Below are 15,547 nucleotides of genomic sequence, written 5' to 3'. Positions count from 1 at the left end.
TAAAAATTAGGAAGTGCTTAAATACTTGAATTTCACCTATTCCAGAATTAATTTCATAAACAAAAAAGATAAAAACTACTTGAAGAAAACTTTTTGTCAAAGTCACTAATTTAGAGACAAGAAAGCTTGCTTACTGAAAAAACTTAAATGCTTTCACAGTGCCCCCAGTGTTAGCAAACAGTGTTCGTAGATCCTCTTCTGCTACCGAAGGACTAGGAAAATTGGATGGAAAAAAAAGAAGATTAATAATAAATTTTATGTTTTATTTCTATAATGTATACCCTTAGAAAACTCTAGCTTAGTACTTACGGGATATTGGATAGGTGAAGGGTTGCAGAAGGAGGAAAAATGTTCTGAAAATTTTTGGATCCAGGTTTCTTAAAACGATGCAATGGGGAATTACCAAAATCCTTTGTTAGCCCTTGATCATCAAGTCCCTCTCGAGGTAGTTGTACCGTCTGATGTTTAGACAGAGTAACACGAATAATTTTACCATACATTTTCTGTCCATTAAGATGGTTCATGGCTGTAAAAAGAAAAAAATGCCTATTAAAAAAATATTAACACAGTTCAAAGCAAAATAATTTTTAGAATAGTTAAAATAACTGAATTCTATGATTTTTAAATAAATGGCAAGTTTATAACAGCCACTGACAAGATGATTTAAATTTATTTGCACTAAACAAGTATTTTGACAAAAAAGTTCGTTTCTTTCATAAAATGTAAATCCTGATTATGAATCTCTCTCTTCCTTGCCAATCCTGATAAATCATAAACTTAGTTGCTGAATAAACTTAGTACTTATCTATAAAACTTTTTCTCCCTTCTGCCCCATAACCTAATTCCCAAGTCCTACGATACTCTTCTTACTCCTAATTATCCCTCAATACAGCTCTCCATTCTCTGCTTTACACTGTCACAATGTTTTGACCTGCAAAACTGTTGGACTTTGCTCTACTTTTCTCCAATCCATTCTATTACACATAGCAGCTGGATGAGACCTATAAATTGCAAATCTGATGTCATTACCTGCTTAAAATCGTTAAGGTCAGATCAGACTAGGAAAGGCAAAAACCATGTTAAAGAATAAAATCTCCCCAGCCTCTTTGAACATACTTCTTGAGGATGTACAACAATACCAACTACTTTGTTAGTAGTGCTGATAATCAAGTAGTAAGAACCATCCTACCCCCTCATGGAACTTATAGATTTTAGTACTATACTTCTTTGCACTTTAAGTTAGAACTACATAAAACCTATCTCCTTAAAGTGCTAGTTTTTCTTACCTTTAGCCCTGTATGCATGCTGATCTATACCAGTTTCCCATCTTGTTCATTATCCCTCCTAGCCTTTCTCATCATTCTCTGGAAAGGCCTTCCCTTCACCCTTTACTTCTTTTTAAAATTTATCACAATTTAATTATCTAAATCCTCCTTCCCACTGCAAAGTATATGAAGGCAGGAACCACGGTCTCTATCCCAGCACACAGCACAGTGCCTAAACACAGAACATTACATACCTAATTCTTGAAGTAACAGTTGGGTTATTTTTAAGCTAAATGAACTGGCCTGAGATTACAGAACAGTTCTCTACGTTTCACATTTTACTCACTAGTCAGAACAACTGAAGACCATTTCGTAAGCCATATACTTTAAACTGGACGTCTGATTTGACTACTCAAAGTATTAGAGTATTAACAGTAGAGAGATAAAGGCAATATGGAAGAGCAGGGAAATGAGAATAAAACCCCTACTCTCAAAATGTTTTTTGATTAGTATACTGCAGCACATAGTCTGATACCAGAGATACACAGAATTTATTAAACCCATGCATCTTATCATACTTACCTGTATAGAACATAAATCAGTTAAATATAAAACAGGTCTGAAAAGGAAAATGCTATGAAAGTATAAGGTACAATTCAGAAAAGAACCAACAGTATTTTCTTTTTTCACTTGTAGCTTCTCTAATTTGTAAAAACAAGCTTACTCTTCCTGACTGTTTTTACTGTAGTGTTATATATTTGTAATGCTTTTTTCTTAGTTTTTTTTTTTTTCAACCGAGGCGAACAGAAAAAAATCATCTCTCAGGCCTGAATTCTTTCTCACTAGTTCTACTGCGTTTCACACATACTTCTAAATTTTCACTTACAAAATTCAATTCAATTACTCATAGGCATGGTATATAAGCTATTATAAAACTTACTTGAATTACAAAACATTTTTAAAGTTCTATCATTCTATTACTTATGATAAAGTACTCTTAGCTCATACAAATGCATTATAAGGAATGAATTTAGGGAATAAAGTGGTATAAGGAAGCACACTGTTATAAAGAATGCTTAGTTCAGCTTTGTAAAGTTATGAAAAGATTGCACAATCAGCTGAGCTGTGATACACTGAAGGGTGAAAATAACAATAAAAAGTCCTAGGGACAGTACCTGTACCAAGAGGAGATGGATGATAGAGAAATGGGATTAAAATAAAGCAAAATAACCAGAGAGCTACCTCTGGAAATAGGTAATGAGAAGTATTCTAGTCATCGGACTTGACAAAACAATTGGAATCTCAAATGGATGAGGGCTGAAGAAGAGGGGTTGAGTGTGACAATTTCTAAACACTTTTTTTAAAAAAAGCTTGTCAAAAACTGAAGCAGACATAATGATTAAACAAGAAACAGTAGATTATTTGAACTACTAATTTAAGATGAACCAAGTTTAAATAACAGGACTCTGATATCCTGAAACTGGTTACAAGAAATACGGTGTAAATGGACAAAGCCATCAATGATAAAAGAGGAAAAGGCCAATGTTGCACAATGGAAATGGCACTTTTGTTTGAATGTAATTGTTTACTTTTCCCTTTATCTCTGAAGAAGGTATTAATGGGGGCGTCTGGGTGGGGCTCAGTGGGTTAAGGGTTCTGGGGTAGAGCCCCATGTCAGGGCTTCCTGCTTCACCCCCTCCCTCTGCTGCTCCCCCTGCTTTATTTATCTTTCAGAAAAATAAATAAAAAAAAATAAAGAAAATAAAGAAATGTTTACCAAAAAAAGATATGAATGAATAACAGTATATACAGGAGAAGTTTATAATTCCGAGTATTATTTGTGTTGTCTCTCACTTTTTAAAAAATCAAGTTCAATACTCACTTGTCTATTTTATTAATTTATTCAAAGACCCACCTTCTAGCTCTGTTTTTTCTCTTAACTGTCTTCTATACCAGTGATTGCTAGTCTTATCTTTATTATTATCCTTTCCTTGGGTTTATACCATCATTCTTAAAGTTAACCTCCTGTCAAAACACCACTTTCACTGTACTACACATATCTAATTTGTAAGTACTTTCATTATCATTTTAGTTTTAAGTATTCTAAATTCTCATTAAAGTAACTTCCTCGATCCATGAGATATTAGGAAATTCTAAATGTATCTTTTTGTTATTAACTCAAATTGTGCAACAGAGAATAGAATATATGTTACTTACTCTCTGCTTTACTGAAGCCTGCTTTAGTAAATGTTCCCCAATGTACTTAAAAAACAGTGTTAAGTGTGTAGTTCTATACATGTGTAATTTTAAGGTAACTGTATCTTTGTTGTATTATGTCTGCCTGACTTAATTCAGAAAGGTGTGTTGGGATCTCTCCCTATAAGAGAAGATTTCCTCAAGAGTCCCTCTAGTTCTATCTATTCATTTATGATTGATATATTTTGAGGCTATTTCATTAGGGGCATCCCCCCAAACATACACACACCAAAAACTCTTTTTATCTTCCTGGTGATCTAAATTTATCTTTTATATATATATCCCTTTTCTTTCAACCTTTCCACATCCTTGTGCTTTTTAAGTTTCTCGCAACCAGTTTAAAAAAAAAAAATCAGATCTGACAACCTATCTTTTGACTGATGCACTTACTCCTTTACATTGTTGTTGCTATTATTACTGGTGCATAGGGACTTAGATTCTATCATAAATTTTAAATTTATTATTTCCTGGGGATCCCTAGGTGATCCTGGAGTCCTGGGATCAAGTCCTGCATCAGGCTCCCTGAGTGGAGCCTGCTTCTCTCTTTGCCTGTGTCTCTGCCTCTCTATCTCTCTCTCTCTCTCTCTCTGTGTGTCTCATGAATAAATAAAATCATAAATAAATAAATAAATAAATAAATAAATAAGTAAGTAAGTAAGTAAGTAAGTAAATAGTTTCCCCATTATATTCCATAACATTTGCTATTTCCCTCCTTGCTAATTCCTCTTGGGAAGGAAGATCTCTTGAAATCTTTTTGTGAGAGAGATAACTTAGTAGATCAAGGACTATTATGAAGAACTAAGTAACTTTACTTTTGAGAAAGCAGCTATACATTAAATAAAAACCAGTTTAACATGAAAAAACTACTACTCCTTGGGATTTTATCAGAATTCTGTTAAAGGTCATTTTAAAATAATACACAAATTATTCTTAAAACATCCAATTTAACATGGCCTCCAAGGTTTGCAACCATCTCATTCACATTTAAACCCATAGTATCTTTTAAATCTCCTTATTTCCCCCATACTATGTCCTAGGCATTAAAAAACAAAAAACAAAAAAACCTGCCTATATCATGAAATGAGTTATTTCCAAATAGAGTCCTATGAAAACCAAAAGGAAAATAGGGCCCAAAAATAAAGCATATTACATTTTCAAATGTCTCACTAATTTTTTCAATATTAAAGGCATCAATGGTATGAGTGCGTATTTTTAGAATCATAAGGATTTCAAAAAAGCAAAATCTAGCCATGAGAAATAATTTACTGTAAAATAGTTTAAACACTGTAAATCATGTCAAAGCTTTATTTCAAAGATCTTAAGTTTGCAAATCTTTTACCCCTGCTTTTTATAAGTACTATTATGCATTGAACTGTGTTCTCCCAAAAGTCCTATACTGAAGCTCTAATCCTGCAAAATGACCATCTGAAGACAGGGACTTTAAGGGAGATAATGAAAGTTAAATGAGGTCATAAGGATGAGGCCCTCATCTAATTAGACTAGTGTCCTTATAAGAAGACAGAAGGACAGAAGTCCTTAAATAGTCCTTACATAAAAAATATCCAGAAAAGCTTGGTTAAATTCTACCTCAGGTACTTCCCAACCATAACCACTATATATCCTTTATATGAGGGTAATACCCCCACAGCTCCCATACTGATGAGAAAAAAAAATGAAACAGTTGAGAAAGCTTTGTTAAATGCTTCTTACCAACGTATATAAAAACAATGGCCATGACTACCTCTACCAGAGCACACACAGCAAAAGAAGAAAAGATTTACTAAGCATCTAGGACCTGATTAGCACTCTTTATTTATATATCTTTCATTAAAGATGGGTATCTCCATTTTAAAAAGTGAAGAGCCAGATGTATAGTTTTATGTGTTGTCTGAGCTACCATGACAGTTGGTAAGAAACAAGAAAATTCAAACTTTCCAAAGACCAAATATATCATACCGTTCAAGTCTGTGAATTTCATTGGGTGTAATAGCAAAAATACAGTCCTTACATCAAAAGTGACAAATTTCAAAAAAAAAGTGAAAGCAACCAATTTGAGCCATCATCATGCCCAAATCTCAATGAACAGAATTATAAGCTAAGAACATAATATTTACAGTCGTATCACATTGTGAATACATAGCTGTATACCATATTTATGCGATCTGACTTCGTGTATAGAATCAAATGATACATTCTTATTAACGTAAATATTTAATGGAAGTATAATGGACTTAAGTACATTTTAAGATTCCAAAAGGGATTAACACAACAGCCTGTCTAGCACAAGTTCTTCATTCTGTAAAAAATCTGGTATCTCTAAAATACATTTTCCATGTGACTCATTTTCCATTTTCCAATACTAGGTTTAGACAAATATTTTGAATTAAAATTTCACATTAATCAGGATTCCATGGACTATATGAACAGTTACCTTCTATTACAGGGAGTAAGCAGGAAAGAAAGATACTAAGGATCTTTAATATAAACGCTACCCTTCTTATGTGAAACGATTACTACAATTTTGGAGGCCAAATCTTCCATTAGATTGTACTTGAGGATTGTTAAGAGGACAGGAGAAAATACAAACATGGTCATCGTGTATAAATATGTTAAAATATGAAAATTAACATGACATTTTGAACCCGGCTATCAAAAAAAAAAAAAAAAAGAATCACTTACTGCCATAATAGGGTTTGTTTTTATTAACAGATTTAAAGATGTAATAGATAACACATAGTTTAATCTTACCAAGTTGTGATTGGTTTCCATCAGCCATCTGTATCAGAGCACTGTCTTTCTTATTGTACAAAATCTTCACACGCTGCACATCTCCATAAACACCTTTTTTGGAGCCACAGAGAGGTAATCCAAAAATGGAATTAATTTTACATGCAAGTCAGCTCAAGATTATCTTTCTGACATATTAATGAAACATTCAGACATCAACATGATCACGCATTCAAACTCATCATTCTCACAAATGAATAAAGAAGATCAAGATTTTGAACAGTGAATTTTGAAAAGAATAACTTTTGATAAACCCTCAAAGCTATGTGAATGATATTAAATTAAAGACCATGCAAAATAAATCAGCATGCATTAAAACAAATTTTGTGTCTATGGAGAGTTTTAAATAGCAAAGAAAAATAGCAAAAGATTTACTATTCAACTTTAAGCCAAAGTGCTAGCTACAAATAAGAATTAAGGTGAAACAAAAATCAAATCAATAATAAAAGTATAGTGCTAACAATAACATACCGAAGAGGGTAAACAGACTTTGGGGCGTAACCATCTTTAGAAGGAGAGAAGAGCAAGCAGCGTAAGACAAGAAGAGAGAAGAGTCGAGGAAGAGCGGAGATGAACAGATCATCCATAACGAAGGGTGGTTCCCGCAGAATGGTGAGGTGGTCATGGATCATGGTTCAAGGCGGTTAATTGGGGCAAGTTGGTCCGAGGAACATTTGTTCAAGCACAGAAGCATGAACATAGGGAATGGAGACAGGGAATGAAGACAAGGACAAGGAAAATAAAGGATAAGACAGGGAAGGGAATGGGCATTTGGGAAAAGACAAGGAAAGGGAAGGTGAACACACAGGGGAAAAGGATGAAATGGGGAAGGGAAACAGCAATGCAGAAGAAAAAAATAAGGAATTGGGGAACAAAAAAAAAATAAAATATAGGTCAGTACATAGGAAATGCAGGAATTTGGTCAGAAAATGGTTGGTTTATGTACTGTACAAGAAAAACTGAGTAAAATGTAGTCATCCAAGACAAATATGGGTAAAGTACATCTATATCAAAGAGTAAATTACAGCATTTCATCTCAACATAGGGAAGGAAAAGCATGCACAGGAATTTTAAACTTTGAACTTTAACTGCATAAGCATGGCTGGTTATGAAATGCAGGCAAAATTCTTAAAAGAAAAACAAAGGCACTCTGATTCAAACATTTTAGCATGCAGAACTGTGAATGACAATAGTATTAAATGATAAAATAAGCTTAATGTTCGTATTAACAGAGGCCAATTAAAAATGAAACAAATATTCAAATTAGACATTGTAAACTGATACACTGAGCTTCCCACATTTCATACCAGCTTTCATAGCAATCAAAATAAAATATACCAGACATAAAATGTACAACTAAAGAAAATAACTCAGCAATAAATTTTATTTAACAAGGGGGGAGGGGATAAAGTTGAAAAATATTTTTAGAAGACAATGACTAATAACTGCAAAGAAAAAATTACTAAGAAAGACTGGAAGAGTGCCTCGTCAAGATCTTTGGAAGAACCTTCAAAGAAAAATGTATTAGAGTAGTTCACATAAAATAAGATTTAAAAAAATGCAATGACACATAAGCATGAAATGAACAAGCAAATAATTAGAAAAGGCAAAGAACAAAATTGTTTTACAGTTAAAATCTGCAAATTAGATCACATTTGCCTTTGAGAACAACAAAAAGAAAAAGCCATACTATAGTACTTCACCATATTTTTCTTAGGAAAAATAGGTAGTTACATTAAAAATAATAATAATAATAATTATAATAATAATTATATATATAAAAAGAGATATGACTAAGGAAATATTACCTAAACAAGTACATAGATTTTATTCAGAAGTAGAAACATACAGAAAATACTTTGACTAATGAATGTACATAAAAAGAAAGGCAAGTGCAAAATGAAATAAACATGAGAAACTTTCACAAATGAAATGGAGTTAAAGAATAAACATTAGAAAATTATTTTACTAACCTCTTCATTTAAATTGCTAACCAACAGGACTGTATTGCCACCAGCTGAGACTCCAGGCATACCCACTCGGCCAGCAGCAGCTGCAGCAGCTGCTGCAGCAGCATTTGGAATAGCCAAAGGACTCAGAGCTCCTGGAACAGCTGCAACAGGAAGCCCTAATTTTAAAATAAAGCATATTTTACGAAACACACACAAGTCGTTTACAAAAACCAATTTAAGCACGATGGCTGCATGGCTTAGGGCTGACCATTCCAAATGGTTCCTGAAAATTAATTTTTATAACGTTTAGAAAAACGGTTTGCTGATAATATAGCAATTAGAGAAAATTAACTGGTTATCAATGAAATCATTAAATATTAGGGCTAAGGTACATACCTGTAGTATGTTAAAAAATTAAATATACAATATTCCATTTCCTATGGAAAAGCAAAGCATAAAGAATGATATTTCTAAGTCAGAAACTTGAAAAATTCACTTCCATGGTTTACAGCAAGAAATCACATCCAAAATAAATATCATCTTCAACAGTAACTCAACACTTTTTTAGACAAGTGCTATCTTCTTCATAAACTCACTTGAAATCAGACAATTACAGCTTCTGAAACACATATCGTAAGTTCTTCAGCTCTTGGAGACACATCACCCTGAATTATTTAATTCATTCAAATGACCTGAAGAAAACCTTACCAAAGTTTGTTTGCCTTAATTTCACACTCATGTAGTTGTAACACACACACAACAAATTTCTCAAATTTCCCCAGTAGGAAGATTGAGAAAACGTCACTGTATCATGCATGCTTTCTCTTTCAGTCTTTTCCTTTCCCCTACCAGTTTTAACATTTCTTTATTTCTATTGTTGTTTTCCAGTCTGTTGTTTAAAATATGCTAATCATTTGCTCTCTAGAGAGAATTCTTTTGTCTCACCATCTTTTATTCACATTCTAATTAAGAATAAACTCAAAATCCTTCCATCCCTTCAATTCTTACATACCAGCTTATATTTCAATAAATGTTAGTTCACTAATGAAATGAATTGTATTTTTCTCCTTCCCATTAAAAAGAAACAACCAACCTACATGAAGTTAATTCATGACATACCTGTATAGAAATGGCCCTTAGGACTGTTGTCCCGTAAGTTCACGTTTTATTTCTTCTTTTCTCTTTCCACCAGCCTTCTTGTGTATGTCAAAAGGATGTGCTTGTTGCCTTTGGTTTCAGGTATCTTAATATTTTAGCCAAGTTTTTTTTTTTTAATCTTTTTACTTTATAGAAACTATGATGATCTTTCATTGATAGTCTGAAGGGTTAAGATTCACAAATCTTAATCTCTTCAGTTTCTAACTTACAAATTTTCCCCCTCCAATTTCTTATCTCTTCTCTATGAGCAGTTCAACAGTGGAATTATATTTGTTGCAATCTTTCTGTGGATGAGCTTACTTTAGTACTTTCTACCCACTTTTCGAGATTCCTTTTTTTCTTCTTTCTCCATTTTCTTTTTTAGATTTTACTCTTTGTTACGGAAAATAGTCAACATAAAAAAAGAGACACTAGACTAACAAACCATCACGCTGGTTTAACAATTATTAACTCATGGTAGTGGTGGCCAATTTTCATTCATTTTAATTATTATTTATTTTTTCAACAATTTTATTTTAAAAGTAAATCCAAGAAACAAGGATCTAATATTAAAGGAAAACTTCTCATGTCTTTAGTAGTCTTTGATGCCTTTTTGGATCCACCAGTGTGGATCTTTTTAACCAATTATTCTACAGCATTACAAACTTCCAGTAAATACCATAGCTCTCATTATACTTTATAGGTTACTTCCATTTAACATTTAAAAGATATCTTAATTTGCTGCCAATGACAAGTATACAGACGTATTTCCCGTTCTTAGACATGCACTCACAGTATTGTTTCTTCATACTCTTAGAAAATGACCCCTCCTCGTCCTTTCTTTAAATATCATTCCTTCAGTATTTTCAGATAGTTGTGGCTCAATGTACATAGCAATCAACTAAAGCTGTTATTGTGCTGTTATTGTAAATAAACACAATTATTCAATCGTGGCAGAAACTCCAGATTAGGCATTACACTGTCAAATCATTCCCTTGTTTCACTACTCTTCAACAGAAAAAGTAACTTAAAAATTTTGTTAAGTTGCTTGGTCTTAATGGGATCCAGTCCATGGCCCCAAACACCAATGACAATACAGGGCATGCAGAAGAAAAAAGTTCAGTATCAATCCTCAAATTCTCTTTTAAGAATAAAAGATTTTTTTTTTTTAAATCTAAGAAGACATTTGAGCATCTCTTTTCCACAATAAAAAATTAAGTCAGTTTAATTTCTGGTTTCATTTTCAACTTACCAAACGATTTTCAGGGTAGACTAACCCCCCAAAAATTAACTGAACAATTAATTGTTATTAGTTACCAAAATTCATCTAAAAAATTTCCTAATTCCTAGCATTTTCTCTGTACATCTCAACTCTTATCACCATCTTCTGTTTATTAAAATACTTGAAAATCCTGAACTTCGTATCCCCATACTGAAAAAGCTTTTAATCTTTTTGGTCTCACCCCTTTACACTCTTAGAAAATTACTGAGGACCACAAAGAGCTTTTGTTTATTTGGGGTATATCAACTGATATTTAACACACCAGAAACAAAAAATCAAGAACTTTTATTTAAAAAAAAAAGAACATATGATCACATAGTCTATTATCTATTAGCCTTCAGACTAACATATGGTAGTGAAAGTAAAAGTCGAAAGACAAATAACATTTTAATATTGTCATGAATACAGTTTTGACTTTGTTAGAGCCGGAGAGATCTCCAGATACTTTGTGAACCACTGCCATGTATATTCGGTATGATGTATGTATGTTTCTCAAGAAATACTAAGGAATTAAAAAAAAAATTATTCATTTCAAAGAAAATGCTGTAATATAAATGGGTATATTTTTTTTAACGTGAGACATTATCAAGATTACACACTACTGACACTTTCAGAATTAAGTTCTAAGTCCTTGTTATACTCATCTTTCCCTGTTGACATTTCAAGAAAAATTATTAATTCATGAAATATAAAATACCAATTTACCTAAATTTGATAGATTAAACGACAGTCTAAGTTTAATACTTCATTTTTGCAAGAAAGCGTCTTCTGAAATACATCTCTACAATGTCAATATATAATTCAACCACCTCATGAAAAACTTCACCGTATCCAAAGGTGATAGAAAATTTGTTCAAAGAAACTTTAAATATTAAAGGCAATGGTTTTTGAAATACTTTTCTTCTTGAAATCTGAGTTTAAAACGGGGGTAACTTGGCACAATATTATTCAAAACATCAAGACATCATGGAAAAATGATCACTGAGAATTAAGAGAAATGAAATTAATTTAAAATGGTAGCTGAAAATGAAGTCTGGAGTCTTTTTTGGTGTGATAGATCTGAAAGATGTTTTACAAATTTATCTATGATTTTTTAAAAATTTATTCACATGAGAGAGAGAGAGAGAGAGAGAGAGAGGAAGGGAGAGAGAAGGCAGATACACAGGCAGAGAGAGAAGCAGGCTCCGTGCAGAGAGCCCGAAGTGGGATTTGATCGATCCCAGGACTCCAGGATCATGCTCTGGGCTGAAGGCAGGCACTCAACTGCTGATAGGTGTCCCTATCTATGATTTTTAATAAAGTTTATATTTTAGATTTACAGAAAAAATGAAGATTCTACAGAGTTCCTATATAACCTGGGTCCTTTCCTTTTCCCTCTATTATTAACATTGTATTAGTATGGTGTTACTGTTACAATTAATCAGCCAATACTGACATATAATTATTAACTAAAGTCCACACTTTGTCAGATTTCTTTGGTGTTTATCTGTCCTTTTTTTGTTCCAGGATCCCATAGTACATTTAGTCATGTCTCTTTAGGCTCCTCCTGACTATGACCTTTTTATCCATGATTTTTAAAGATGCAGAATTGGTTTTGTAACTTCATTTCACATTCTAAAACTTGTATCCAAAGTTGATTGAATTTCTTTTGGTCTTACTTCTTTACCCTGCTCAAGACATGTGGTAGTTGTCTCACATACTTCTGATTAGAGGATAGGTGGTGGGACTTTGAGGCTCTTTCTAATTCATAAAAGTACAGGGGCTTGGGTGGGGAGAACGGTTTTTACATTTTATTTCCTGACTTGAAACTAAGTTTCACTTTTGACAATAATGACAAACACTATTATTCTTTCCTGAAACAATCCATTCCTCCTCTTGTACCACCTTCCTTTCTTTATTTTGCCTGCTGGAATCCATTCTCTTTTCTATCATTAACAAATAGCATTTTTATTCAATCTGTTCCTTAGAGAAACTTTTTAATTAAAGGCTTGCTTTATCCTAATGAAACTTTTCCTATAACCCTCTCAAATAGTCATTTTTTATCTTCATAAACCCTTCCCCAAAGGAAAGAAAAAGGATATATTATTCATCATTCTACCCTACCACCCAATGTTACTTTCAGACTGCAGTCCCACCACCATCAATTAAGACAGATTCTTCATCCAATCATTTCTCATCATCAAAAGAACCATCGGATTACTGGGACATTTCTCTCATTACAGAAAGACTACATACAGCACCTGGCTTTATTTCTTCCTTCTCTCCCAGACCCTGTCATCAACCTATGATATGTCAAACACTCTTGGCTCAAAATTTCTTTAAAACTTCTACTTTGACAATTTTTACATCAATCCATTTTAGCAACTTCTCTTGCTACATCTTTGAGTTTTCTTTCTCTTTTTGTGTTTTGCCATTCATTTCTGCTTTCCCAACATTTTCCCATCTTTCTTAATTCTCCTATTCCATGCAATTACTGAACCCACTTTTGGGCTTTATGCTAATTGTTTTTTCTTGGCTTGACTTTATTTACAATGTAGCCTAAGTGTTTTTTTGATGTTCTTCAGCGCCAGGCTTGGATAAATCCAATCTTGTATTTTTGCTAAGCTTTCATCTAGGTAAGTATTAAAGTAAAAATATTCCAATTTTAGTACATGTGCTGCCGAAGTGAGCACTAGAGTGAAAACACATACACACCCCAAAACTGATTCCATAAACATTTTGCTATTTAAATCTAACGTTAGCCGATTTTGGAGTCTACTTCCAAGGGTTCCCTACAAATTTACGAGATTTATGTCCCACATCCTACTCTCAATCTTGTTATATTCATAAAGTCTGAGAATGGCATCAGAATTCCCTCAAAATTTTCTACCAACTTCAAAAGTCCTTTCTTTCATCTGTTCCCCCCTTTTCCTTTCTTCATAAAAACACAGAATGGTGAGAAGAAAAGAATATGGGCTACATAACTGATGACTTCAGTTCTGGCTCCAGCTCTGCCCCTACATTTTCCTTCCCCTACATTTCTATAAGAGCTTGCTAATCCTTTCCAGTTCTTCATTATGATCCTCAACAAGTACCTTTCTATTTTCTAGGCCTTGGCATTTTCACTATACATTCAATTCTAGGACTGAAGCTAGCCTTAAAAATAAATACTAGGGGTGACTGGGTGGCACAGCTGGTTAAGCATCCAATTCTTGGTTTTGGATCAGGAGATGAACTCAAGGGTGTGAGATTGAGCCCTGTGTTGGGCTCCATGCTCAGTGAGCAGTTTGCTTGAGATTCTCTCTCCCTCTCCTCTTCCCACTTGTGCTCTAAGTCTCCCCCAAAATCCCACAAAAAACAAATACTAGTTAATATGAAATGAGCATTCATTATATGCCAAGCACTATACAAACTATACTTATTAACACATTTAATACTCATAATACCCTTGTAACACTGTCATTATAACCACTACACATGGGGAGGCTAAGACAGTGAAGCTAAGATGAATTCTGAACTCATGACACCTGGATCTGGAGCCCATACAATTATACACAGTCCCTCAATACAACCATTTCTCAACTACATTCCATTTCTCTTTCCTTTTTTTATAGTACACTTCTTCAAAGAGTAATAAATGCTTTCTTATCATATTTATACCCTTTAATCCATCATAATTTGATTTATACCCACCTTCATGAATAACCTTATGGGAACTACTGAACTGAGTAGGAACTTTTAATTTTAATGCTATTTATCTCATCCCTAAGTTTAATTTTTCCCACAATATAATTGTGCACTGCTTAAGTTTCAATTGTAATTTCAAGCCATTGATCCTCTTGCCCTCTTACACCTAAAGAATCTTAAGCCAAGCTTTTAAAATATCACACCTGTTTTTCCAATTCACAAGCTCACAGAATTTCCTACTACCCAGTGGACTTCTCCACAAGTTTAATTCTTCCTTCCTTCCTTCCTTCCTTCCTTCCTTTTTTCTTTCTTTCTTTCTTTCCTTTTCTTTTCTTTTCCTTTTTTCTTTCCTTCCTTCCTTCCTTTCTTTCTTCTTTCTTTCTTTCTTTCTTTCTTTCTTTCTTTCTTTCTTTCTTTCTTTCTTTCTTTCTTTCTTTCTTTCTTTCTTTCTTTCTTTCTTTCTTTCTTTCTTTCTTTCTTTCTCTTTCTTTCTTTCTTTCTTTCTTTCTTTCTTTCTTTCTTTCTTTCTTTCTTTCTTTCTTTCTTTCTTTCTTTCTTTCTTTCTTTCTTTCTTTCTTTCTTTCTTTCTTTCTTTCTTTCTTTCAGATTGACTTATTTATTTATGATAGACATAGGGAGAGAGAGAGGGGCAGAGACAGGAGGAGGGAGAAGCAGGCTCCATGCCGGGAGCCTGACGTGGGACTCGATCCTGGGACTCCAGGATCGCACCCTGGGCCAAAGGCAGGCGCTAAACCGCTGAGCCACCCAGGGATCCCCAGTTTAATTCTTTCTAAGTACTTGTATCAATAAGATGCCAAGTACTATTACCTTTATGTTTTTTTTTCATGTATTTGTCTCTTTTATTCTCATTTCATGTCCCCAGTTTAGATTCCCAACTGTATTTTATTTAGACTAATAGTCTCCACTATACTCCCTTGGCTAACAACAGTTCTAAGATTTTGTCTCAAGTTCTTTCTGGTACCACTGCCTTTCACAGTTTACCAATTACCCTATGGCTTAATCATAACTCAATGTTGTCCTCCCTAAATGTGATATATACTTTCTCACATCTGCTCACACTAATTTTTATTCTTTTTAAGAATATATTTATTCATTCATGAGAGGCACACAGAGAGGCAGAGACATAGGCAGAGGGTGAAGCAAGTTCCCTGTGGGGCAGCTTGATGCAGAACTTGATGACC

At 33.5% G+C, this 15,547-nt stretch overlaps 1 protein-coding gene across 4 annotated transcripts in view; it reads right to left on the bottom strand.

Moving 5' to 3' along the window:
• Positions 1-15,547, bottom strand: part of PTBP2 (polypyrimidine tract binding protein 2) — a 78,088-nt gene that overhangs the window by 1,624 nt on the left and 60,917 nt on the right. For 2 of the 4 annotated variants that reach the window (XM_072834641.1, XM_072834638.1), the window contains exons 9-13: positions 8,282-8,436; positions 6,780-6,813; positions 6,270-6,362; positions 310-526; positions 135-212 (exon numbers count right to left, since the gene is read on the bottom strand). In XM_072834641.1, coding sequence (XP_072690742.1) covers positions 135-212; positions 310-526; positions 6,270-6,362; positions 6,780-6,813; positions 8,282-8,436 — 577 coding nt within the window. The remainder of the gene's footprint in view (positions 1-134; positions 213-309; positions 527-6,269; positions 6,363-6,779; positions 6,814-8,281; positions 8,437-15,547) is intronic. The other 2 variants (XM_072834639.1, XM_072834640.1) reach the window with 1 other exon arrangement.

The sequence above is a fragment of the Canis lupus genome, chromosome 8, assembly GCF_048164855.1.
Source record: "Canis lupus baileyi chromosome 8, mCanLup2.hap1, whole genome shotgun sequence".
Lineage (NCBI taxonomy): Eukaryota > Metazoa > Chordata > Mammalia > Carnivora > Canidae > Canis > Canis lupus.
Note: the sequence above shows the minus strand (reverse complement) of the source record. Positions and strands in the feature narration are given on the sequence as shown.